This window comes from Erpetoichthys calabaricus, chromosome 4 (assembly GCF_900747795.2).
Source record: "Erpetoichthys calabaricus chromosome 4, fErpCal1.3, whole genome shotgun sequence".
Lineage (NCBI taxonomy): Eukaryota > Metazoa > Chordata > Cladistia > Polypteriformes > Polypteridae > Erpetoichthys > Erpetoichthys calabaricus.
Genome location: NC_041397.2, coordinates 51,390,355 through 51,413,797, shown reverse-complemented (window position 1 = coordinate 51,413,797; position 23,443 = coordinate 51,390,355). Strand labels below are relative to the sequence as shown.

Below are 23,443 nucleotides of genomic sequence, written 5' to 3'. Positions count from 1 at the left end.
CCAGTGCTCATCAATAGGAGATTTTTAGAATTTTCTAAATGTGTACAGCGTGCTCTAACTTCTTCATTCCTCAGGGAGCAAAGTAGTTCTAATGAGGACAGACAGATTTGTGAAAGTAACTAAAAAAAAAAAAAGTCATTCAAAAATAGATAACTGGCTTTAAATACTGTAACATCTCATTCTAAGTTTGAATTTGGCTTGTCTTGTAGTGTGGTGTTACTTTCAGAGAAATGGTGTGCTGGCTGTTAGTCATATTTTGTTTTCACTTTGAGATTGGCATTGTCTTGCTAATGTGAAGTATAAACGATATGGGAAGTACAACGATTTTTCCAACAATGTTGATGACTTTTCTGTTTGAGAGATGGGACTTGGTTTAAAATCTCTCCTGCTTGCTACAACAACTGTTCAGTAAGATTTTTTTTAGTGTTATTCCTCAAGGCAGGTATCAAACAGCACACATATATACAATAGAGAGAGAAATGGATGGAGACCTGGATTTCGGTACACATAGTGCAAAATAAAATCTCACGGCCTCTTTTTACACCAGCGGGCTCTAGTATGCATTTGCTAAGAAACTGGTGGATGCTTTTCCTTCTCAGTCGGTATCTCAGTTGCCTTAAACCCCAGCCATGTTTGCTTTATAAGCTGCATGTACAGAGTATACCCAATTAGATGGAGCAATAGGCATTCCTAAGTTGGCTAGACATTTACACAAACAGTTTGGCACAACTATATCTAGAATGTAATGCACCACATAAGTGTCAGCTTTGTTTGTTGACAGAGAATCTGCCAAAACATTTTGAGCAGCCTACTTTTGCCTTCTAGAAGAAAATCAATACAGATACATCCTGACCCGTCACAGTGTGGCAGTTGTTTCACATCATTACAGGCCTATGTTACGTGAGCCTTCAGTTAGTGACAGGGAGCTGTACATATTGTGCACAACTGTTGAAAACCTTTTATAAGATAACTGACACAGACTTGTCTGTTCAATAATCTCTAAAGTCCATAAGGTGCCCGAGTTCCGAGGTCTCGGAATGTGACTATCATTTCCACAATGAAAACAGATGTTATGTTATGTAATGTTAAGCACAAATTGCAGATATATTATCTGTATCTATATAAATACTTTTATGGCCACAAATGTTGAATTCCCAATGGGTCTTGAAACATTTTGGGGAAATTTAGTGTGAATATGACCGTTGTGCCAGCCTACCATGTGGAGTTTGCATGTTCTTACCACTTCTGCGTTGGTTTTTCTCCTGTAATTCCATTTTTCTCCTACATCCACAAGACATGTAGGTTAGGTGGAATGGTAATTCTGCATTGGCCTTTTGTGATCAGTACGGGTTTGTGCAAAAGTGTGTCCTGCGTTTCATTGTTTTGTGCCTTGTTCATGACTCTCACCCCAGCACCCTGCAACCCTACAGCTGGGTCCACCAGGTTCTGTATGATGATGTTTTAGTCATTTTAGTTTTACTGACAACCATACAAAGTCTGAGCACATTTAGTACAGAGGATTATTTTAAAGAAAATTTAGCATTCTTAGTTCTTATTTCTTGCTTGTTATTTTACCTTCTTTTCAGCTGTGTCTGTTGCTGATTTCTGCCTTGTACTCGGTGCTGCCAGGATAGCTTCCACAACCCTTTAATTCATTAAATGAAATGTTCAGTAAATGGATGAGTTGGCACAATGTTGATATGTAAAAGCAAGAATGATAATTATAGTAATAATAGTATTCTTTTTTTCAAATTATACTTTAGAAAGAACACCGTATTCTGCCACTTTTTATCATATAATTGCTATCTGTCAGAAGTTCTGAAAAGATGTTTTGCTACTTCAAGCATTCTGTTTTTCTCATGTCATGATGTAAATACAGTACTTTTATTTAGCATAAAATGTTACCAGTTGTATGAATGTAACACGAGCATAGGATGGAGAGTATGTGCCTAAGGTAATCAAGCCAGAACAGTAAGCACAGTAGGTTAATAATATGTTCAGTACAAGGACCTATCAGTCCTATTACTGGAGAGTAGGACACGTGTGAGACAGACTCACAATGCGCATGCTGAAACAAAAAAATCATGCATCAATAACCCATAAATTATACTCTTTTGGGAAATTCTAACAAAGACTGAAATAAAGAGTGTCAAACAGAACAGGAATTATGAATTACTTGTATCTTTAACTAAAGTAAATATTCCTGTGGTCTGCAATTAACATATCTAATATTATTTACATTGGGAAGATCAATCAGATATAAAGGCTAGAATTTTAAGCATCTGCACTAACATTTGTGATACAAATGACCCTGTCTCATCTTGTAAACAAGTATCTTATGCCTTTTGTATTCTATAGGGCTGGATGACTGCCTTCAACAGTACATTAAAAACTTTGAGAAAGAGAAGATCAGTGGGGATCAGCTTCTTCGCATCACGCACCAGGAACTAGAAGATCTTGGAGTGTCTCGTATAGGTCATCAAGAGCTTATACTAGAAGCAGTTGATCTTTTATGTGCACTGGTAAGATGCAAATGCATTTTTCCAAAATTAAGACCATTCTGTCTGTTGGTAAATTTAAATTGATTCTCTTATGTGTTTTTCAGTATTTATAACTATGTGCAGTAAATGAAGTCTAACAGACAATTGGAATGGATAAAAAAGTTAAAGTTACATTGTACTCAACAGTTTGGGTTCACGACTGAACTTGAATCTGACACATTGCAATTATTAGGTCATCTGCTGAATGGCAAAGTAAGTAAGTTATCCTACTAAGCTAAAGAAATTTCTCTTATTCCTGACAACATTTGCTCACTCTTCAGCAAGGACTGGTGATGTCACTTCAGGGTAAATGGTTAATAATTTATTTCACTTAAATTCACCCCTGCTTAAAGTTGCTGTTTGTGGAGACTGGTTATACCTCTGCTGACACTAATGTAATAACACAATTGAGCTTCCTCCTGCACTCAAATGGGTGATCTCTGAGTAATGAGCCCAGCTGCTTAGCTGACTGGGTATTCCTGTAGCTCCGGGCAAGGCAAGGTGGTGATATTAATACAACACTCGATATGACAGGTGAATTTCTTTGACATTTTTGCAGTATTGTCTGCATTTATCCTTAATTCAGTCTTGTTTAACACAATGCAGAGAAATTGCAGATCACTTTCTCTATCTAATACAGTATATAAGAAGATATATGGAAAATGTGTACTGTATTTCATGAATTTCACATAATCATTAAATCGGAAAATATTTTTTGCAGATCTCATTTATAAAGAAAAACAGAATGAAATTTAAAATAAAATGTAAGGAAAAGTGTCATAATGTCATTAAAGTGGTCATTTAATATTAATAGAGGTTGTCTAAACTGTTATTCCTCATTAAAAAATGAAAACTCAATTATTTTTCCACACTACTGAGATCAATTTTTTTTCCCTGAAACACACTGCCAACCAACCAACCAGCCAACACTGTTGACATTCATATTGTAGCTGTGATTTAACTTGTACATAGAGGCTCCTCTGGCTAATTGTTCTTGTTCTGACCAACTTGTCAGAGAGCAGACTTACAAGTGACCTAACCGGCTAACCAGAAGTCATCCTTCGATAGCCCGGGTGTCTAACATCATTGTTATCCGCAAACAGTGTCTTCGACAGAGGTCATTATCATTTCTGACAGTAGCATTACGGAAACTGTTTCACCCTTAATCCCTGTTACTCTTGGTTTGTCATCTAGTAAGAAAACTGTGAGGCAAACATTACTGTTATATGCTGCAGTGCAAAGGAGAGTGAGGTATTAAGGCACCACACAGATTGGAATACCACAGAAATCATACTTTTACTCAACAATAGAAAGAAATGAAATAAGAGAAAGAAGGCAGTGTAGTAGAAAAATAAAGGCTTAGCTGCAGGTAAAACCTCAAGAATAAAAAGGCTTTGAGAATACCTTGGAGCTAACTGTTATCTAATATTTGTAAGTCTGCTTTTACTCATGGAAATATACTGTTACTTCAAACAAGATTAACATCAAAATGAAGAACATTTTTTTTAAATGAATATTATACAAGTCCTGGTGGGGAAAAAAATAGGGTTATATCTCATAACCAACTGTGATTTGTGACTGTTTCTCTATAGTGTCTCTGTTTGTTGCATTATTAACAGGTGTTGCCATTGTTTTGCATCTCATCAACTTAATAAATATTTACTGGATTTTTTTGTAAATAACAATACAAATGCTAAAATACTGTATATTATCTGCTTAAACATGATTTTTTGTTTATTAAACTAATATACCATAATGTTCTATTAAAACACGTGCAACATTTCTTCTGATAAATGATATGGCCAAAGAGTAGCTTATCTAGGGACAGTATAATTTCATCAAACATAAAAGCTTTCATTTTCTGTCCTAACTTTTTTTATCAGAATAATCTTCTGGAAAAGTCAAGTAGGTAAGACCTAGAGGTGCAGGTAGTCTTATTCTTGTGAGAATTATTTGATTCATAAACTGATTGGCTGTGTCAACTTATTATGCTGTGAAGTGCACACCTTTTTCCTTTATTTTAATTAATTGACTAATTTAAAAAATGTTAAAAATGTATTTTACTTAAAGAAGCTTAATATATAGTATCAGCGATACCAGCACCTCTTTCAGGATTCTGTGCCACTGATTCTTGTGAATTTCCCATTGGGATTAATAAAGTATCTATCTATCTATCTATCTATCTATCTATCTATCTATCTATCTATCTATCTATCTATCTATCTATCTATCTATCTATCTATCTATCTATCTATCTATCTATCTATCTATCTATCTATCTATCTATCTATCTATCAAGACCACAACATAAAGAATACCAAGTTGGTGATCTCTTGAGTCACCTAACTTTTTTTCCTAAAAATTAACATTCTCAGTGATGCCTCCAAAAATTGTCTGTACCAGTTGGGATGATTGACACTCCTAAGCTGCTCATCCTTGCCTCACTGAGAATGCTGATATTGAAGTTATGATCTTGCAGAACAAATTGGCAGTGCATTAGAATGCCTGAATCCTATTGCTTCAGGAAGGATTTGTACCCCTAGATGAACTGAGGTGATAGTACCTAGGTCATCCATTTCAGAGGCACCTTGAAGACCTGAGGAGACCACAGCCACAGAATGCCTGCAGTGTTTTAAAACAGCCAGGTGTCTCATGCAGCAGACTTAAGATATACTCTTTGGTAGGCATGTGCTGTGAGATGATAAACTGGGTCACCCTAGTGACACATCCCTTACTCATGTAAAAATCTGACTTTTTTCAATGGCAAAATTTAAACAATGAATCAGAGTTCTTTGCATTGATAAAATGTAATCAAATTTTATTGATTAAAATGTTAATTTAAAAAATGAGCAGAGAATTCAAATATAACAAATACTACAACAATAAACAAACTGTAGGCACCACAAACACCACTTAGATTGACCCATTTTGGACCAACAACGGGGTCCCTGTGCCCCACAAGCTCACCAAAAATCCAAAAGCCAACAACATTGGATATCATTTATCCAAGTGATGATTAGACAGTTTCTGCCCTTAGTTGCAGTTGGGGTTTTTGCAACAGCTGCCTTGGAAAATACATGCTGCCCTGTTACTGTCCTTAAATAAGAATAATGAAAATGGTACACACTGAAGATGGGGTATTATTGCAAACTGAACTGAGATGACCAAGGCACAACAGTGACACCCTGAGCTCACGATTTCAACTCCACCCAAAAAGAAACCGCTTGGTGCATATTTGAAAAGAAAGGTACCCCCGATTTCAGCTGCACTGCCTTGAACTGCACCTTCTTTGGTGGGATGGAAACAAAAACAAGCAAAAAGCACATTGTATTTGTATCACCAGTGCTCTGTCTAAAGAGTGCACCTTTAGTATACCTGGGAACATTGCAGCTTCACAGAGATCACTGTTTAAGCCAGAAAAAATAAATATATGGTACTTCCTGGAATTGAACATCTATACCAATGTTTCCCAAACTTGGTCCTGGGGACCTCCTGTGGCCACAGGTTTTTGTTCCAACCAGCTTCTGTTTTTAATTGAATTCCTGGTCTAATTAAGTGAACTGATGTTTCCCAAGTTCTGTGTTTAGGGAACAATATAGAAATTAGAAAACTAAGTTTGCTAAAAAATATATATTAAAATGTACCAAACAGTTTTATAGGGATAATGTATTTTTTTTCTTTTTAACAGTATTTTCATCTTGATTTTCCATTCTACTTTTCTAGATGTTCTAATTGTTTAATTAATCCATTATTTACTAATTAGTGGGTCTGACTCTAAAGTAGTTGCAGCCTTTGATTATTTGGTGGTGTTTGCCTGAGTGTCTGCTCTGCTCATTTTTAATTGTCATTATTAAGATACAACGAAGGGGAAAAACTGCACAGAGAAAGGGCAAAGTATAATGAAATCAACAAAAGAGAGTTAAGCATTTAAATCTATAGCAAAAGCAGAAATATTTCTAAATGTCTTATAAATGTAAAAATCATGCTGCTCTGCTTTTCTGAATGTTGAATAAAAAAAAAAAACCCAGCTAATTAAATGAGATCAGTGCTATCAGGTGTTGTCACTGATTAGGAATCTGGTTGGAACAAAAACCTGCAGCCACAGTGGGCCCCCAGGACCGAGTTTGGGAAACACCGATCTATACATTACTTTAGGTTTTTAAAATGACTGATTGCACCTTTAAAGTGATTTATTTTCTGTATTGCTTTTTTATATTTTTTATTAATATGTTTACTATTTTGCTTATGGAGCATGACTTGATAATGACTTATACACTATTCCTTAAAGTATGCAAGTGGAAACCTTCAAATGAATGTGACAATTACAGTAAAAACAAAGCCTTTCTTTGTTCTGGACTGGAGTGGGTGGTCAATAAATAACATACAGGTGTAAATTAAAATTAGTTTTTCTTTTTTATTGTAGGTTTTCTTTTTTCCCCTTTACTTTTACAGCAGAAATGTAACACTGGTGATCTTAATATTTATTTTTCAGTACACTTTCTGTTTTTATAGCTACCTATGTAAGTACGTACACAGGTCTGCTATGATGGGCTGTCATGCAGAAATATGGAAGAAATTTTTGGAAGCTTGCCAGGGAAAAAGTTGTACAATACTGTTCTATAGAATACTGTTGGTACCAAAGTGATTTACACTTAAATATTTGTACAGTTTGTTCAAATAAAGAAACACGCTTTCTTCAGTGAAAAATATGTCAAATATTCATTTAAAAGAAAAAGATTGACCGCAATAGTACCTTACGCTCTCTATCCTTGGAAAACGTTGATATAATAATCTACCACTGGTAATTTTTTTCTGTTAGGTATGCAAATAATATAAGCAGTGTACTTTCACTAACCCTACACCTCAGCCATCTTGAGAATCACAAACTTCAAAGACATTAGTTTCATTTTGAATGACCACTAACAAGGTACATCTTATTGATTTTGTTAAACTGTGGCTACTATAGTAATTGCAAATAAAAAATTAACTTCACCAGAAACTCTTCTTCTTGCCAAGAGCAAGATCGCTTTCTTCAGTTATAACACAATTTTATTGTTATCTACAGTACCTTAATTACAAACAACTCATATTAAAATTATACAATTTCTTATTGATTGCAGACAAATTCATGTTCACAAAGGCTTTATATATGAGCAGTAATCCATTGCTGTACATATACAGTAAGTCATTTAACACAGTACTCTTACACTGATTAATATGTAGTCATTTTTAGTAGTTTCGTTTATGCACATTTTAGGGGCCCTGATTGACTGTGGGGCAAAACAGTCATTAGATTAATTTCTTTACTGGTTGTTCTGTAAATTCTTAGGGAAATTAAACTATCATTACTTTACGCATGTGCCTTACATTGGGATTAATAAAGTATCTATCTATCTATCTATCTATCTATCTATCTATCTATCTATCTATCTATCTATCTATCTATCTATCTATCTATCTATCTATCTATCTATCTATCTATCTATCTATCTATCTATCTATCTATCTATCTATCTATCTATCTACATTACCTGCAGGGATGGACTGACTATTAGGACTAATGGGACGATCCCCAAAGCACTCTCTCTTTGTGTAGCATTGTTGAGCAATAAGCTGCAAGACAGAGTGAGTGCAGGAGTGAGAGAGAGACAATATTCAAACACATAGAGTAGAGTTAACATTAGCTGGGAAGCCATGAACAGACAAGTAGTTAAGACGAACAGAACAGAGCAAAGCATCTGCAAGAGTATCAGAGAGGCTGGAGACAATGTGGCTTCTGCAGAACGTGTGCCTTTATGGCACTAAGTCCCCCATACCAGTGTTTCCCTATTTCAGTTGTGGGTCGGCTCCCTGTGGTTGCAAGATTTCTTGTAAACTAGCTTCTGAGCCCAGCCAGTACTTGGATAGGGGATCATCTAGGACATGCTTGTGATCCTCCTGGACGATGTGTTGGTGAGGCCATCTGGGCCTGCTTACACTGCTTTCTGTGCATGGATCCCAATGACCCAGTGTGGTGATGGGGGCACTATGCTATAAAAATTGGCACTGTCCTGCAGTTAAGACATAAAACTGATTTCATGAGTCTTTATGGTCTAAAACAATCCCTTTCCATCTTTTAAATGAGTAGGAGTTTTCCTTATGTCAGGGCTAAATTGCCCACCGTGGCCTGGTCATTCTGGCCACCCCAATCATCCCAAATCCCTTACTGGCTAACTATCTCTTTCACACCTTCACTACCTGATAACTAATGTGTGGTGAGTATATTGGTGCAAGAACGGCTGCCACTGCATCATTCATTTGGGTGGATGCTGCACATTGATGGTCGCTGAATTCTTTCCTCCATGTCTATGTAAAGCTCTTAGAGTAGGTTAGAAAAGCACTATACTGTATACGTTTAATTTATTATTATTACTACTACTACTCCGAAGTAAGCTGTTATTTCCAAGATTCCATGTTTTTAAAAATTACAAGCTGACTTTGTTCCATGTTTTTACTGATTGAAGCAAGAATTTTTCTGCTAGTACATAAAAATCATCTTTTTGCTTTATAATATTTTGTTTTGGTTATTTAAGCCACCCTTTACTATTCATTGTCGTTGGCCCTGGGGTCTGCTAGGTTTATCATCATCAAGTCTGGCTTGATGATAAAGCAAACAAAAAAAGCAAACCTTTAGAGTTAAAAAGAAAATGGCAAAAAAGTTAAACATTTAAAGATATTGCAAAAATGTATCTGTTACTTTATTACTCATACAATTTGCAGTATTACTGCAATTGTATTAATGTAAAACAAGAGAAAGAATAAAGGTCAGATAATTAAAAAATGAGATCAATAAGAGGCGAAAACGATTAATTAATTGTGAAATTGTTTGGAACAAAAACCTGCATCTTGGAAGTGCAGGAATGAACCCGGAGGTCTGAGTGAACTATACTGTACTACTTCTAAATCATTAGAGAAAAATATGCACATGTTCATTGAAGGATGCAAGAATAGTTAGTTTCTGGCTTATTGTGTTGTGCCAGTCTAAACAAACGTCCAGGACCAATAACTGAGGCCAGTCCATCCCTAATTACATGTCACTAATGCCAATGAGGAGCGCTTTTTATCAAAGAAGACTATGGCATAAAATAGGCTGAATGCTATAGTGCAACACGATAGATTTAACAGTCTAACACTGGTGCCCCTTAAAAGTGATTCAACAACTGGATTTCATAGGAATCACAAAGGATTTTGCCGCAAAGAACATTGGAACAAAAAGCTTATAAAGGTAGGGACATATAATTTGCTATTGTGCTGTTTTGTGCTGAGCGTTCATTCAGGGTTTTGTGGATGTTGTGGGATGGCTGGCCAGACAGGCCATTGTGTACATTAGCTGAAGTGACCTTGTTGCCCATATTGTGTTATTTGCAACTAATTCACACTGCTTATTCATTCTGTCACTGTCTAAAAGCCAGAATTGTGTTTCATACTGCACATATTTATAGCCCATAATATAATTGTTAAATTGGTTTGTTAAAATCAGTGTTGTGTGCATCAATTGCCACACAGTGATTTGCATTTTATGCTTGCTATGGGTCACTTACTGAAGGTAATATACAGAGTTTGTATTAACAGATAGGCCATGGGAGCTTGAGGCTGGCGTCTGACTAGGGAACCCCAAGTTAGTCAATCCACCACGGGTTCAAATAAAACAAATGAACTGGTGTGGAAGAGAGCAATAAGCAATGTAAAAGCTTAGGATGAGGCAGGCTTGGGCAGTACCGTGATTCAATATGTTCACTCTATAAATTACCGAAATTAAGTAATTTTTACATATGATTTAACAGATGGTTTTGTTAATAGCTAATTCTAAAACTTCCTGACAAATACAATCTTTCCTAATTAGATCTTTTTGTTTTTTTACAGTTTTTTTACAGCAAAATGTACCACTTATCAACATACTGTAACATACATTTTTTTTGTCCAAGTAACCAGTTTATCGTTGAAAAACACTGAACAGTTTAGGAATCGACCTTTTATAACATTTTTTGTCCTGAATTATTATCAGTGAAAATTTCTTATCCTTCATTGCTTATTGAACAAGATTTCATAACAAGTTTAGTATTACATGACAGATCTGACATTAGTTCAACTTTTTAAGCTTTGTTGACTCATCCATATTAACAAATCCTCCTCCAAGTCTGTTAAAGATAATCGGCCATGTGCTGTCAAAGAAACACTTCGAAATGTCACTATTTTCTTGCGAGAATTTGTGTGTCCTTAGCACATCATTAAATGGGTCAGGTTACAAACATCCCAAATAAGACTTGCTATTCAGCAATTTACTTTTTTCCCCAGGCCCAAAGGGACAAACTAAAATTTCCATATTTACGCTTTTGAAATAGTCTTTCAACAGCCTATCTGCCTGTTTCTACTGAAATAAAATAAATCTCAAACATTTGAAAGGAGTTTCAAATATTTTTTCTTTAATTCACCTATGTAAAGTATGTTATGTATTAATACAAATGGGTTTTACAGCAGTGACAACCATTTTCTTTCATAGCAAAAACAATCTCGGAGATAGTTATACATCATTGTAAAAGAGAGAGAGAAACCAAGGCTGCCTGGGAGGAAACCTGCACTTGATGACAGCAGGAGAAGCCTATAGAGTTTAGGCAAATTTCTACTAAAACAGGACAGAACAGACATTGTGGCTTCCTGTCCTTTCAAAAGTCATTTGGCACAGGGATCTGTATCATCGGGGATATACTAGAAGTGAATCTCGGGAAGAACTTAATGGCTACTACTTGCTGCTGTGATTTCTGTTGGGACAAAGTCTGTTGAGGTTTTATTTGGTGTTTGTTACTTTTCATGTTTATTTTCTGTGTAGTCATCCTTCACTCTCTTTCTGGTTTAATGCATTTGGTGACATGTAGGTGAATTCCTAGAGCTTTGAAAATGTAAGAATTTGCGTGGAAAGAAGTTTTAAATCATAAAAGCTCCTTCTCCCTGCTCTCCTTATTTTTGATTCATGGGAATATGTAATTCATGGCATAGAGTAGCTTTATTTGACTCTTAATTTTTTATCATCCATTCAGTAATTTATTATTTTATTGACCCATTTTGGCAACCATTTATTATAACTCTTCAGTTGTCCTATGTGATAGTGTCAGTGAAATACAGTGGACATACAATAAAAACATGTATTTTTTAATTTTATTAATTTTAATAAAAAGCAAATAACAACCCATAAAATCAAATCAAACTTAAAAAAACAAAATTCAACCCTCACCCAAAAGATAGAGACAAGAGCCAACAACAAAGCAAATCCTTGAAGCGGCAAGGAAGAGTATACTTTTCCTCAATATAGATGTTTATTCTAAAATGTTATTGATTAGATCCTGCTATATTTTAAAAAAGTTTTGAACAGACCCTCTGAGTGAAAATTTTATTTTTTTTTTCCAAAAATCTACATACTTTATCTGGAACATCCACCTTTTTTGGTCTAAACCTGGAAATTAGGACAATCAAATCGGACCTTTTTTTGATCAGTTTTAAGAAAAATATTAATAATGTCTCCCACATACCATACCAGAGGATTTTAACAAAACATTTCAGTTATTATGAATTATTGTAGTGCAGTGGTCCCATGGATGGCCACAAAAATACAAGTTCTAATTCCAGTTTGGGAACCGTCAGTGTGGATTTTGTACATGCTTGCTTACAACACGTGCTTTTTTCATGTTTTTAGGTTAAGGTGATTGGCATCCTTAAAATGATCCCATATAAGCCCTTGGTCCTTAGTCACTGACACCAGGATGGCCTCTAGCCCCTCCACATCCTCTCTTATTGGAATATTTCTGGAATATTAATGATTATGAATTTCCCCTTGGGATTAATAAAGTATCTATCTATCTATCTATCTATCTATCTATCTATCTATCTATCTATCTATCTATCTATCTATCTATCTATCTATCTATTGATGAAAGTATTGTGCAAGGTTGAGGAATGGGCATTCTTCAACTAACAGCTTCTACGTGGTGCCTGCTGTACCATATAGGCAAACTAGGCAGCTGCTTACTCCATCAAAGTTTTTCGACAATTGAGTGAGCATGCATAGAAATCACCAAGTGGGTCCCTCCCCAATCTCGATATCTGATATGACATCCATGTACGACACAAGCTAACAGGAACCTCATCCAGGAAGTGGCAGCTGGCATGCACCGCTAGTATCAAAAAGAAAAGCTGCCTTAACAGACCGGGAATATTCACAAGAAAGGCAGCATGAATTCCAGAACTTGAAACACTGCTACATAGAATAGTACTTCTTTATATTATTTGTCTAAATAAGATTTTTTTTTTGGGGGACATAATTTCATCTTTGCTCTGAGCTCCAACACAAACCAACGATAGGTTGCTACCATAGAATTTACAGACTCAAGTCACTTTATTTTAATTTATATAATACAATAAATATATTTTTTCTTTTCTCTCTTACTTACTGTACTAAACTTGTATATAATGTTTTAATTGTTTCCCTGCCTTTTTCAAAAGTCAGCCCAGTTCATCAAAGAGTTTTTGCAGCCCACAATAATTGCTAACTTCTGATGTTTGAGGCCAATTAAGCTACATATATATATTACAAAAAATAACAGTTTGCCAATAGCAACACAAAAATGCATATAGAAGTGAACTCTATTTGAGTACAAATAGCTATCAGTTGCATGTCGCCTATTCTGCTATGCCAAATGCAGGTCTTATGTGTAAAGTATGGTCACTCACCTTCTAAGAATGATCGTGTTGTCAGTCTGAAGGCAAAGGCTCAACTTTAGTTTGCAAGGAGAACAGCCTTAACCGAAGACTGGGCTGAGTGTTAAGGTGAGTTTTGTATTTTGTCCTCCGTGTTACTAGTGCAGGGAACCCAGCTTCAATGTTGTTGGAAATGGCATTAAAAACTTCACTGCTCTGTCAGAAGGGTAGGATACTCTGTCACGCTGTGATGCCAACAATTGGGCAGATGTTTCTGTTAGAACATGTGTTTGAAAGCACTGTTGCAAGAAAGATTGAGAAGGCTAAAAATGCTCTCTGGAACTTGTACCGGTCATGGCCTCATCACTCTGGCAGTCAAACAGATTTTCAATCCAGCTGTGCTGCACATCGATGATGAGAAAGTATTCCCGCAATTGGGTTTTGACATTTTTAAAATGCTTGCTGATTTCAGCAACAGCTTTGTTAAAAAATTGGAAAGATTTTCAAAAGATTTTTTGTTTAATACTTCAATTCGCCTATCCCACATTCCGAGCTTCGTGATGATGATTCGATTTTGTTTTAAACAAGAAAAAGTGTCCTCTCTTTTCCCTGGAGAGAGAGAGATTGAGTCAATTTAGATGAGTAAAAATATCGGGCAAATATGCTAAACTTGCCAAGGCCTCAAAATCACTAATGTGATGCACAAGTTCAAACTTAATTAAAAACAGCTTCACCTCATCCAGGCATGTGAGCACTTCCCCTTGAGAGAGCCATCAAACTTCAGTATGTAAAAGAAGCTGGTAGTGATCATTTCCCAACTCATCACAATTTTATTTATTTATTTATTGCTGCTAATGCCTCTTGATGAATACTGCAGTGAATGGAGTGACTGCTTTGACATGTGCAACGAGCCCACTGTGCTCGCCCAGCATCACACCAGCCCCATCAGTACTGAATCTAGTGCTGGTAGGTATGACCAAAATTGTATATCACGGTATTTTTCAAAATTATACCGGTGTCACAGTATTGGATGGTATTTTTTTCCCATGCATGAGTGGATGTTAACCACATTTTCCACTGCAATTACTGGCTAAGAACAACCTACTCCTCTGTCATGAGAATTGTATATTGTACAAAAAAAACATTTTAATGTGCACACAAGTATTAATACAGGTTTGCATGGCCCCATAAAGTGATAGTTTTCAAGGGCGTGGCACTAATGAAGAGAAGGAATCTCACTGCATGACAGATGCAGTCAAAATATAGAGCCTTTTTATTGAACACAGTTTGCAAATAACGTAATATTTTGACTGCATTTTCAACCATCCAAAGAGGCATTTAGACTATATTAAAATATCCAGAGGTTCTTGTCAAAAGTTGTATTACACTGAACATGTTTTAGAAAAGGAATAAATAGTAAATATTTTTTGTAAACCAACTACACTTTGTTAATGTTAACAATCTCTGTCCACTGACATGTTAAAGTGACTTTTTAAACAACTTTACCATCATTAAACTGTATAATATTTAAACTAATAAATAATAACAATACAATAAATAATAGTGCAACTTCCGGTAATAATACTATTACTTCCAAGACTTCAAAGCCCAAGTGCATTACACAGTATTCACCAAATTAAAATAAAATAAAACAAGTGCAACTTGGTGATGACATCTTTACCAACTGAACCATCATTAAGGCAACCTGCATTAATATGGATCTTGCTTCAAGCTAAGCTACTGTATATACATAAATAATAAAACTGCAACTTGCATTTATAATGCTATTTGTGGTATAGCCCTATGGAAGCATATTAGGGCCACGGTGAAGAAAAAAAAAATACGGACACAGTGAAGAAAAAAAAAACATGTCAACATAAACGGCGAGAATAAAGTAGAAACGTTGAGGATAAAGTCAACATGTTGACTTTATTCTCGTCATAAGCGGCGAGATTAAAGTGGAAATGTCGAGAATAAATTCAACATGTTGTCACACTATTACACAGTACCAAGGTACATTACACAGTATTGAAAAAAAAAATAAAACAAGTACAACTTGGCTTGCAGTATTATCCAGTAGTATAGAAACAGTATACACACATTTGAACATAATGGTTCACATCCGACCTTTTAAAACCAAAGTATCTACAGACAACAGACATGGCTCCTTTTTTCGGCAAAAGTTCTTCTGTGTTCTGTGACTTTATCGTCTGCTACAACTTCACCGTTCAATACCTCCACTAACGCATGTACTCCGTTGCATTCATGTTTAGCGGTGCAGCAGTGAAAAAGGTCCCCCCTTAAACAGTTTCCCACTGCGCCACATTCTGAATGTTGTTTAGGCTATTTAAACCGGTGTTGTCGTATAAGAAAAATCCATATCATAACAAAATAAAAAACGGTTTTTGGTATGAACCGGTATACCGCTCAGCACTAACTGAATCCTATGCATTTTGACCGATTTCATTCATTTATTTCATTCAAAATAATGAATGTGTTTAGTATGTCAAAATAGCCGCAGCAGTTGCATGCCTTGGTACAGATTTACGAGAAAGATTTACTTCTGGATTTGACACTTTGTCTCGCTTTAAATTTGTCTGTTGAAAGGCGCCAATTTATTGAACTGTACCTATCAAATTGAAATGAACAGCAGCAGACAATTAAAGCACGCTAGGTAGTGGACTAAAGCTTGAGTAACCAAATGTTACATTCCAGAACTGGACCTAGTAGGCGTAAACCCATTGGGGGGGCGGGGCCATGAAGAGAAAAAGAGCTGAAAAGAGATGAAGGCATCCACGGAATAGGATCCTGTTATGAATAATTGCAGCTAATAATGAGGAGGCTGTGTTGGTTAGGTTTTTGCGTTCCTATTGGTCAAGTTTGAAATTCTGTATGATTCATAAATAGCTATATTTTTAATATATGCTGCATTTTCAACATTGCTTTGTATTAATGTTTGATTGTAATTTTTTTTAGTTAGTAATTATGTGGCCCACTTGCAAGTATCCCCATGGCCCACAGGTTGGGAAATGCTGGTTTAGTACGTTGCAGTTTGGGTTTTGATTTAAGAATGGAAGGGCTGATTAATAATGAATGACATGTAATGACCTGAAATGTAGTTTTTTTTTGTTTATTTTGTTTATTGATGAAGGTACATAAGATGGTGGATGTGCTGAAGTTGCAGTATGTTTCTTTATTTTATAAACATGGCAGAATGGGTGTGTGTGTTTTTTTTTGTTTTATTTTTATTATTATTTTTTATTTTTTTAAGCAGAGGTCTATCTTTAGGTGTTTTATTATTAGATCCCACTGTCATTATGCCCATTCAATTGCAAAATAGATTTACTATATTCTTTTTTTATGGGGGCAACTCTGAGAGGGCCAAATTTTAAAGATGCATTTAAGCATGTTTTAGTTATGATTGTAACACTGAATTTACAGCTTAAATTGTTTGTTTGAGCTGATGCCAAAACAAAATGCTTTAAACATTTGATCAAGCTTGACAAGAATAGGCAATTCAGCTCTAATTTCTCCAGAATCATGTCAAGTCACGTTTTTGAAGGCCCCAATGTGCTACCGTCTACTACACTATTAGGTAACTTATTCTGTGTCTTTATGGTTCATTGTATGAAGAAAAATTAAAGTTTTGCATGAAATCTAACCTTAACAAGATTCTGTCAGTGTTTTTCTTGAAGTCCTGGATGGGAACCACTGTACCAATTCCTTTTATAAATTTAAAAAATTCAATCATGTCACCTCCCAAACCTATACCATAACATTTTATAAACCTGCTTAATTCTGATCAGGGTTACAGGGAGCTGGAGCAAATCCCAGCAACAATCCCTTAGACAGAGTGCCAGTCAATTGCAGGTTGAACACACTCACACACCTGCACACACACTTAGGCCAATTTACCATTGCCATTCTCCGTAACCTGCATGTCTTTGGACTGTGGGAGGAAACTGGAGTACCACCTCCTAATCCGTATTTGATTAAACTAAAAATGTTCAGCTCATTCTGTCTTTCCATACTACAGTAATCCCTTGCTATATCACGCTTCGACTTTCGTGGCTTCACTCTATCGCGGATTTTATATGTAAGCATATTTAAATATATATCGCGGATTTTTCGCTGGTTCGTGGGTTTCTGCGGACAATGGGTCTTTTAATTTCTGGTACATGCTTCCTCAGTTGGTTTGCCTAGTTGATTTCATACAAGGGACGCTATTGGCAGATGGCTGAGAAGCTATCCAATCAGAGCACATATTACGTATTAAATAAAACTCCTCAAATATATTGTGAGCAGGGGGACTGTTCGCACCCCTAGAGGATACGGACGCTCCTCAAAAAACGCTGAAAGACTACCTTCACATTGTTCCCTTCCTTGCTGGGCTTACTTGCGGCTGCGTTGTCAAGCGATATGCTTCCCGCAGGGTGCTTTGCATACTTAAAAGCTCGAACAGCACCTATTGGTTTTTGATTGTTTGCTTTTCTCTCTATCACTCTCTCTTTCTCTGACATTCATACTTTAAATCCCAAACAGCGCCTATTGATTTTTGATTGTTTGCTTTTTTCTCTCTCTCTCTATCTGACATTCTCTGCTCCTGACGCGCACTCCTTTGAAGAGGAAGATATGTTTGCATTCGTTTAATTGTGAGACGGAACTGTCATCTCCGTCTTGTAATGGAGCACATTTAAACTTTTGAAAAAGAGACAAATGTTTGTTTGCAGTGTTTGAATAAAGTTCCTGTCTCTCTACAACCTCCTGTGTTTCTGTGCAAATCTGTGACCCAAGCGTGACAATATAAAAATAACCATATAAACATATGGTTTTTACTTCGCGCATTTTCACCTTTCGCAGTGGTTCTGGAACGCAACCCCTGCGATGGAGGATTGATCACTGTATATCCAATCAGCCTAGTAGCTCTTCCCAGGACCTTATAAAGAATTGCTAAATGAGGCATCACTAGTACATTATTCCACTTAAGTATAAGACACCATGTCTTGTACGTTACACTTTAGGCTTTACAGCCTAAATTCCTATTAGCTTTCCGATCACATTTGTACATTGCTTGAATGTACAGTACCTTGTGAAGAGTCCACTATGAATCCTAGGTCCTTCTTATTAGGTATACTTTCACAAGATTGGTGTGTGGAATGTGTCCATTTTAAAATCTTCACTACCTGTCATATAAGCTGTCTTTTATAATGTTGCTATTAAACATTACCCTACTTCCGATATTGACATAAGTCAGCGACGCCCAATCCAGTGTCAGAGCTAGTGACCCTGAATTTAATTAAAGTGTGTTTGAGAATATTATATTAATTAAAAGCATAAAAATAATATTGTCAATTGAAGTGACATTAAAGTTGTCCCAGAAAGTTCCCCTTAATACTTTCCTGGGTGCTGTGTGTGGCACGTGGCTGGGGGTGGCACCCAGCCGGGACGCCCAGGAAGACGGGAGGAGGGCTCGTGCCTCCTCCAGACCACGAGGGGGTGACCGCGCTGGTTCCTTTGGGGGCCACGGGTACAGAGCTGGGAAGCTCAACCCTGTGGGGGCCCGTGGTCACCGCCAGGGGGCGCCCCCATGCCTGGAGAACCCTGGACCCCAGCACTTCCGGCACACCAGGAAGTGCTGGGTGGAAGACAAGTGGGGACACCCGGAGTGCTTCCGGGTACGCAGCCGGCACTTCCGCCACACTGGGGAGTGTCGGCGGGAAATTGCCGGAACACACCTGGAGCACAACCGGGTGCTTATAAAAGGGGCCACCTCCCTTCACAGAGAGGCTGGAGTCGGGTGGAAGACGGACGAGGTTGGTGAAGAGAGAAAAGGAGGTGGTCTGAAGAAAAGGCAGTGTGGTTTGGCCTGGACTTTGGGGTTTGTGGTACACAGAACATTGTATATAGTAGTTGTAAATAAACGTGTGGTGGTGATTAAAACATGTCTGCCTGTCTGTGTCCAGGGCTTGTTCCATATGTGTAATGTACTTAACTGTTCAGCAACCCCTGCAGTACCTTGTAAATGCAAGCAGTATATGAAGAATGTAAAATTAAATAGCTTTGCTGAACCCCTTGCTGCATTTTTGTTCAAGCAAATCTTCTTGTATTAACAATTCCTAGCTCAGCTCTATACATAGAATTTTTAAGGGTCTAATCAGATAAGAATAATAATTATTTGCAGAGTGGGTACAATTATTAATTTGAAATTGCTTAGCATAAATCAGCAATGATATTGGCATCCATATGCTGAAAACTAATCCTAAATGTAGACCTCACAATTTGATATCCACACTCTGTCTTTGCATACTGTATAAAGTACAATAGTGTATCTCTGGCATCCATGGTCAAGATTATGCAAGGCACAGGAGAGTTCCTTTTCCTTAAAGTTTGCATTGTAATGATATCGTTTTCATCAGGTGCAAGTTCGTGTATTTTATAGTACTTAATTACCCTACTTTCTGTCCTATTTTTACTCTTCCCAGGTGAATTTAAACCATGTGGTGATATTAGACTTTCTAAGAACTCTATTTAAGAGAACTGCTTTCATGAATTTTAGTTCACAGAGGTACATTCTGGTTCCTTGACCTGCTTGTTAAGGACTTGATGTTATTTAAGGGAATTTTAAATAAGTAACTGTTCTGATGCATAAACTCAGGAGAAATCTCCCTTTGACCTGATAAATGGAAAATAGAAATCCCAAAGTGGTATTAATAAAATGAATGTCCTACTGTAAGATGTTACATTAAGATCACATTTTTGCTCTGTTCCACATGGAATGGCTATTTTTGCAGCACAATTATTGTTATAGATTAAAGCTTTATTTTCCAAATTCTAAAAATATTTGTTAGGTTCATCAGGAAGTTTAAATTAGCTCTGTGTAAGTGAATGTGAATTTGTGTGGACCTTGTGATAGACATGCAGTGGTGTGGTTCCTGACTTATGCCCAGCTTCTTTTCAGCCTCAGCTGTACTGATTGATTTAGTAGATTTATTAAAAATATGGATGAATGAAAGGATATTTCCAAAGGAATAAGTAAAGTGATAAAGCAGTATGTCATGTTTGCCAAGACCAATGATCTATGGGCAAGTATAGCATTATCCAAAACTGTATAATGTACTGAAGGTGAATGTCTTAGCCTGAAAGGAGATGTTACAGATTCTGCCCTTAGAGTTATTTTTTTGAAGCCAAATGAACTTTGTAGCTATATAGAGAGAGTTCCATTATATTAGTTCCATACATCTAAAAGAGCTAGTATGAAAAATTGGAACATTTAAATATAGTTCCGACCATTTTCTAACCCTCTAATCGATCAGTGCACAAATATAGGGACTTTGGTTTATAGATCAGTTGAGGTATATGCAGGTGCAGAAAAGACCCAAGGTGGAACAAGACCCTGTAGGTAAGGTAATATTTCTAAAGCTACAGTAATTGTTGGTGAAAGGGTAACTACAGGGAGACAGAGGTGAGAACAGTGCGATAGGTGACAGGTAGTTTGCTAAGTAGATTGATTTTTAAATTTGAAGATTTTTTAAGGATCTTAAGCAATATGCCCTAGAAATACCAAGGCATTAGATTTTAAACTTCAGTAAGCCCAAACAAATCACTTAAAATCTAAGTATTTAAAATAAATGTATTGTGGATTCATAAATTATTCAGACCCTTTAACTTTCTGCTCATTTTATTGCTTTTTAGATTTGATTTTAAATAGATACATTTGCCATTTTGCCTATGTATCTACATTCAGTAACCCATAATGACAAAGTGAAAACATGTTTTGAAAAAGGTTTGCAAATTCATTAAAATCAAAAACTGAATCTCTCTTTCATCTAAGTATTCAGACCCTTTTTTGTGGGACTCCAGATTGTGGTCAGGCGCATCCTGTTTGCTTTAATTTTCCCAGAGATGTGTATAAACTTTAATTGGAGTCCATCCATCCATCCATTTTCCAACCCGCTGAATCCGAACACAAGGTCACGGGGGTCTGCTGGAGCCAATCCCAGCTAACACAGGGCACAAGGCAGGAACCAATCCCGGGCAGGGTGCCAACCCACCGCAGGACACACACAAACACACCCACACACCAAGCACACACTAGGGCCAATTTAGAATCGCCAATCCACCTAAACCTGCATGTCTTTGGACTGTGGGAGGAAACCCACGCAGACACGGGGAGAACATGCAAACTCCACGCAGGGAGCACCCGGGAAGCGAACCCAGGTCCCCAGGTCTCCCAACTGCGAGGCAGCAGCGCTACCCACTGCGCCACCGTGCCACCCAATTGGAGTTCACCTGTGGCAAATTGTATCGTCTGGACATGGTTTAGAAAGTGATACACCTGTGTACATAAGGATCCCACACAAGCCATGAAGTCCAAGGAACTCTATGTAGTGTTTTGCGATCAAACTGTGGTGAGGCAAAAATCAGGGCAAAGGGATAAAACCAGTTCTGAAGCTTTGAGTGTTCCCAGTAGTACACTGGCCTCAATAATTGTGAAATGGAACAAATTCAGAACCGCCAATACCCTGTGTAGAATGGGTCATCTGGCCAAATTGAGTAGCTAGACAAGAAGGGTCTCGGACAGCGAGGTGAACAAGAACCCAGTAGTCATTCTAACAGAGCGTCAGAAGTGCTTTGCTGAGATGGGAGACGCTGTTCTATAGATGACCATCTCAGTAGCACTCCATAAATCGGGAGCATATGACAGCCCACTTAGATTTTGCTAAACAGCATTTAAAAGGCTGAGAGGATGTGGAAAAATACAATAAATGATCTCTTTGGATAGAACTCCATGCATTATGTCTGTTGAAGACCAGGCACTACTTATGACCTTCCTCCATTGTGGTGGCAGCAGCATTATACTATGGAATTCCTTCTAAGTAACAGGGACAGGAAGCCTGGTCAGAACTGAAAGTGGGGTGCGTACAGGCAAATGAAGAGAGGTGCTCAAAGAAAAACAGTTCCAGAGTGCACTCAACCTCAGAGTAGGGTGATGGTTCACTTTTTAGCACAACAGACAGTGGAGTGTGGTGGTTAAGGCTTTGGACTTCAAACCTTGAGATTGTGGGTTTAAATCCTGCTAACTGATATTGTGTGACCATAAGCAAGTCATTTGACCTCCCTTTCCTCCAATTTGAAAACCAAAAGAAATGTAAACAGTTGTATCATAAAAGTCGCTTTACTCATTTGGCTGACGCCTTTATCTAAATAAGTAAATATAACCATGACCTGAAACTTACAGCCAAGACAACACTGGAATGGCTTTGGCACAAGTCTCTGACTGTCATTGAGTTGCACAGACTTATACCCCATAGAGTTTATGTGGAGGGACCTGATGATGGCAGTTTACAGACACTTACCACTTGGTCTAACAGTGCTTGAGAGGATCTACCAGGAATATTGGGCTTAACTGCCCACACCCAGGTGTGCAAATCTTGAAGAGAGTTATCCAAGAAGACTCGAAGCTGTTGTTGCTGCCAGGGTCTGAATATTTCAATTAATTAGAGAGTTCAGTTTTTGATTTTTAATACAATTGCAAAGCTTTCTGAAACCATGTTTTAACTTTGTCATTATTGAGTATAGACTGATGGGCAAAAATAAAAAATCTATCCATTTAAAATGAAATCTACAACACAATAAAGTGTGCAGAAAGTGAAAGTTTTTAAATACTTTCTGAATCCACTGTACATATGAGGAATCATACTAGAAATATCTTAAAAGTAAAGCTGCTATGGAAATTGGCTACTATAAAAAGAACTACATTACCTAAAAGCTAGGTGCTAATTTGCCAGGAGCCTTAACTTTAAGTCAGCCTCTTACCGGTTGAATTTTAACAATTGTCAAAAAGTTAAACTTGTCTTGTAACATTAGCTTAGTGGAATACAATACAAGAGTGATACTAATTAGAAGGAACAAGTGTTAAGATGTCATAAGAAAATAGGATTTAGATTTTGGTTGAAAAGTGGAATAGCCAATCCACAAGGCTAAATTTTACCATCAGTCCGTTAACAAGGCTTAATAAGAGTGAGCCATTCATAAGAGTAGTAAAAAACTGGGATTACCATATTACTGAGGAGCAAAACTGGTAGAGAAAAAAACATTGTGAGTCTATTGGGGTCTAACAATAATCTACCATGTGCTTTCTATTTGAAATAAAACCGGGAGGCAAGCTGTTGTTT

The 23,443-nt window shown here is 36.9% G+C and overlaps 1 protein-coding gene across 8 annotated transcripts in view; it reads left to right on the top strand.

Moving 5' to 3' along the window:
• Nucleotides 1-23,443, top strand: part of cnksr2a (connector enhancer of kinase suppressor of Ras 2a) — a 676,696-nt gene that overhangs the window by 191,198 nt on the left and 462,055 nt on the right. For all 8 annotated transcript variants that reach the window (XM_051926925.1, XM_028799452.2, XM_028799451.2 and 5 more), the window contains exon 2: nucleotides 2,359-2,522. In XM_051926925.1, coding sequence (XP_051782885.1) covers nucleotides 2,359-2,522 — 164 coding nt within the window. The remainder of the gene's footprint in view (nucleotides 1-2,358; nucleotides 2,523-23,443) is intronic.